At 33.9% G+C, this 4,883-nt stretch overlaps 1 protein-coding gene across 2 annotated transcripts; it reads left to right on the top strand.

The window, feature by feature from the left end:
* Nucleotides 1-2,533: 2,533 nt before the first annotated feature.
* On the top strand, nt 2,534-4,883 carry LOC118749261 (the record flags this gene model as incomplete). Of its 2 annotated transcripts, none has more annotated exon segments than XM_036484060.1 (3): nt 2,534-2,667; nt 2,717-3,323; nt 4,836-4,883. In XM_036484060.1, coding segments are annotated over 3 exon segments (704 nt in total), but the record flags the coding sequence as incomplete, so codon positions are not given.

Below are 4,883 nucleotides of genomic sequence, written 5' to 3' on the forward strand. Positions count from 1 at the left end.
GATATCGATATTGTTCAGCCCGATATATCGCCATATCGAATTTACATTCAATGAATTAAATCGATTCATGATATCGATACTTTCTTAAATATCGAACATTCCTACTTGAACACCTAGGGACACGATATCGAACAGAAAGTATCGATATTGTACTCATTTAAAGTATCGCTTCAAAAATATCGGGTACTCATTAATATCGTAATTAAAAGACTCGATATTCCAAATATAGATACCAAAATCAAAAAAATTTATCTAAATATAGGTCTCGTATATAGGCCGCTGTGGTGTAATGGTTAGCAGTGCGCAAAACTTGAAAATGAAAAACAGCTTCCCATTAAAACAAAATCGCCGTTCAGAGTCGACATAAAACTGTAGGGACCCCTTTTGTGCCACAACATTAAGGCGCGCGCGACAAATCGGAGGAGAATCTCGCTCAAACACTAACATATTGTGTAACAACACCTAGAGATTGATGTGTTGACTTAAAACACCGAGGTCGTGGGGTCAAATTCCACCACATGCAATCCTAACTATATTACAAATTTCTGCTCTTTAAAGCCCAATTTATATCGGGAAGAATTGTTAATACCATTATCCTTGTAATGTGAGTTTATGACATTCGATACGATACTAGGGTTCTGGTACTCGATTCCACAAAATATCGTTTTAAAACTATCGAGTAGAAAATATCGGCATCGAATGCAAAAAGTATCGATATGGTATCGTATCGTATTGAAATTCGTGTCCCTATGAACCACAGTATAGACAGTAACCAACCTTTTTGGGTTGTTGTTGTAGTAGTCGTTGTTGTTGTAGTTATATTCTTTCCTGAGGAAGGCACGGGGTTGTGTGCTGCTATTTATTGGCCTTCCTCAGACTTTTTCTTAGATTTCAGGGTTGTGTGCTGTATTATTATTGGATAAATAAATTTAAGTATTTGTCAAATCGTGATTTTATTAAAAGAAAATTATAAATGGTGTTGAAAAACCAAACAAACGCTCGTGCGAAAACTCTATTTTTGTGTATTGTTAAAATTTATACATGGCGTACTTATTCTTTTGTGGACTTTATGTTACTTGAGAATTTAGACAACGTGCGAGCTGCCAGGTTCTGTTATCAATATAATTAACACAAGCTTTTCCGAGTGGTTTCCTTTCAATAAAAAGAATAAACAAATATTCGCAAATAAATTGGACTTATTTTATAACTGACAACTAACCTATGCTTTTTGTTCTTTTCTCCATTTTAATTTTGACTCCTTATTACCGCCAACAACTTTATGTGTATACATATTTACAAGCTGTCAAAATTTTGCGTAGTCCCACGAGCTAGGTAAAAACTATGGCATTCGTATTCACAACGAGAAATCTCAAAATTTTTGTTTGGTCTTTCCAAATTTTCTCTTTTTAATCAGTTGGCAAAGGCACTCAGTGGCAGCGCTCCGAGCGTTGAGATAGTAATTTCATGTCAATTAGTAGAAAAGTTCCATGTTGAAAAAACTTTTCATTATGGCGAGAAAATTTTACATTTCTGCTGTGCCAATTCGTAACTTTTTACTGTTGGAAATTTTTGACAGTTGCTCTGGTTCAAAAGAAGTTGAGCGATTAAAATCAGAAATTATACAAAAAAGACTTGTCTTTACTGACATTTATTCTTCTAGAACTAAAAGCCATGAATTTATTAGACGCCTTAGTAATAAAATCAAACCATCAGGCCGGGTTGAAAATTTTCATTCACCTCATAGTTAACAAAAATTTACAATCCGTAGTACTTTTCTATCAATTCGCAAATGCGTTTAATTTAAATCGTTTAGAAAATGCGTAATTTATGTATAGCATTTTATGAGGAATTATTCAATAAATTTCGTTTTACACTATACTTTTTGAAACTATTTGGAGTTAATGATTTTTTGTTTCTTAAAAGCAACCCTGCGTGCTTGGAAGGCGCGTGTACCAATAATTTCATCCCTAGCATATTCATCCCCGAGGAAGGCAGTCGCCAAATTCACCTCAGGTTGTTTACTGGTTATATTGTGCTATGAACACCACCAAGGCGAATTTATATAAGGTGGTGTTACTAGCTCAGCTGATTTTGTGTATGTTTTCGCCGCACGGCTTTCCAGCAAACATTTGGAGTCATAAATGAGTCTTAAAGGAGTCCTACTTTGGAGCATTTACGCTCATAATGAGCTCATTTAAGAGTCGGGAATGAGTGTTTCCCTTCCTGCAAAGGTCGACATATATGAGCTTAAATTCATACATCAAATGAGCGTCAATATGAGCCATATTTGACTCTTACTGTTATTATATACGGCTCATTTCGGACTCTTACTCAAGAATTCTGATATCAAACTGAAAAATTTTCTTTGAATTTCTACACACACTCTTACAGATTTTGACAGTTTATGCCGCCAAAACAAAAACCAAATACATGTAAATTTTTGTTTTTGTACTCCTGCTATCACCTTATATTAATTCGCCTTGAACACCACCTTGTATAAATTCGCCTCTATCGTGTTGTCCGTACTCGTATCGTTTCATTGAAATTGAAGTTGTTTTATTAAATAAATTTGGTGTATAATTTATTATCTTTTTGTTTCTATATTATTTTCTTTTACAATGCTTTCGAATCTAGTTGTGACCAGCCAACGTTTCGTGGTTATTATAGGTAAGCTATAATAATATATTTGAAAAAATGTAGAGCATTTTATTTGCAGATGAAACTGGCTTGGAAAAAATATCACATAATATAATATGCCAATTCTTACGAGAACAAAAACACGATGAAAAACTAACTGCAAAAACATTCTCTTTCAGTCCTGAACTGAGAGACTGGTCGGTTTTTATTAATTTTGTGGCGAAATGTTCCCAGGAAGAAAATAAATGCAATGTTTTGTTGCCTCCACTTTCTGATCTACTCTGCTTGCATGGTGTACAGAAAATTATACAATTTATTCACAAGCTACGAAAATGTGAAAAAGTGCACCGGGTCTTTCTATGGATAGCTCCTGCCAATCTCGTGTATCCACGTACAGAATATTTGATATCAGCATTTGAATACATGGCTGACTTAATACTACACCTGCAGACCTCCAATACTTTAACCATTATTGCTCGTAAAACTGGCGGTGGCGTCTCAAACAAATTCTACACATATACTAAAACTAAAAACGAATTTCTTGTTGAGGCATTACAAAATTGCTTCAGGAGCGCGCCAGTAAAAACTACAGCACCAATAACGAACGCAATTGGTGCTACCTTCAAAATTGAACTTAATGAAGATGAAGTGGTAGCACGAAATACGCTTAAAATGCCATATGAGAAGTGAGTGCAAGTGCCTATGGCTGTATTTGGCACGATTACGATAACCGGGGCGCCAAATTGTGAACAAGGACGTCGATAGAGGTTTTTGAAGCAAGTATAACAAAATATTTTTTTTGATGGGAAACAAAAACTACAGAAGCTACCATTTTTTTTAAATCCAAATATCTTGAAAACAAAAGCGCGGATTTAAAAATTTTTGATATCATTCAATAGGAATTATGAATGCCTTTAATACGATGTACAAATGTTATATACAGCTTATAAAGTTTTAGCAAAAATTCTATTTGACTAAAAAAAGTTACAAAAAATTTTAAACGATCACAGGATTATTTAAAAATTGATTTATTGAACATATTCAAACTTTACATATTCCAATAGGATATAAAACAAGCTTTCATTTGATATAAAACATCATGTCTTCAGTCTGTACTATACAGAGTATTTAATAAAAAACGTAGGCGGCCTTCGGTCGCACTTAGGGATTATAACCCTCACTAAGTAGAATTATCTTTTCTGTGTTGCCAAAGAAAAGGGGCTGAACACCTTTTGCAGAGGACACCTTTTTGCGTAGGCGGCCTCCGGACGCACTTAGGGATTATAACCCTCACTAAGTAGAACTCTCTTTTCTGTGTTGCGAAAGAGAAGGGGCTGAACACCTTTTCCAGAGAACACCTCTGCGTAGGCGGCTTTCGGCCGCGCTTAGGGATTATGACCCTCACTAACTAGAATTCTCCTTTCTGAGTTGCCGGAGAAGAGAGCACCTTATGTGAATAAACTACAGTAAATGTAAGATTGTCACCACTGAATTCTTAAGCCTCAAAAGCAGATCATAATAAAATATCTATACCAAATTAAAGGTAATAACTTGTACTTTCTAAGTAATGTACATTTCTTTAGCATTATTCACGTAATTTTTTCAAAAAAGGTCATTTTATGAAAAAAATTATGAAATTTTACTAGTTTATTAATATTTTGGGCTTTAAGATATGAAAAATAATATTAATTAGATACTTGAACTGAGAGATAAATTAATTATCTTTATTATGACACATTACTTTTTTCAATCGGTTATGTAGTTCATAAGATATTAATATTTAAAAAAATCTAAAAAATAACTTTCAACACTAAATATCTTGAAAACTAAAAGGCCCGACCCCTAAAAGTGGTTATATTTGAAAAGCGGAGAAGCCCAGCTTTCCAATTGCAAAGTCAAAATTTGTCGCCCCGGTTATCGTAATCTCCCCCTATATTTACATACATATAGAACATTTGCTGCAAGTGTCATAAAAAAATTTGAGTTAAATATGCAGAAATGATTGCCACCATTCTATGTTGCATAAAAATTTCATAGCTTTGTCGATTACCAAAAGCGCATTAGAAGAATGTATGGATGTAAGCTATAAACTTTTAAGCCGTTTTTTCCAGTTTTTGATTTTTTATTTATTTATTATGATCCTCCTGCAGCAAATGGGCGATATGTGTATCTACATATAAACCATAATTATGCAACAGCTTTGTATTTTTTAGAACATCTGAAACAAAAGTGAGTTCAATTATATA

Source organism: Rhagoletis pomonella, unplaced genomic scaffold (genome assembly GCF_013731165.1).
Source record: "Rhagoletis pomonella isolate Grant_MI unplaced genomic scaffold, Rhpom_1.0 Rhpom_scaffold_00014, whole genome shotgun sequence".
NCBI lineage: Eukaryota > Metazoa > Arthropoda > Insecta > Diptera > Tephritidae > Rhagoletis > Rhagoletis pomonella.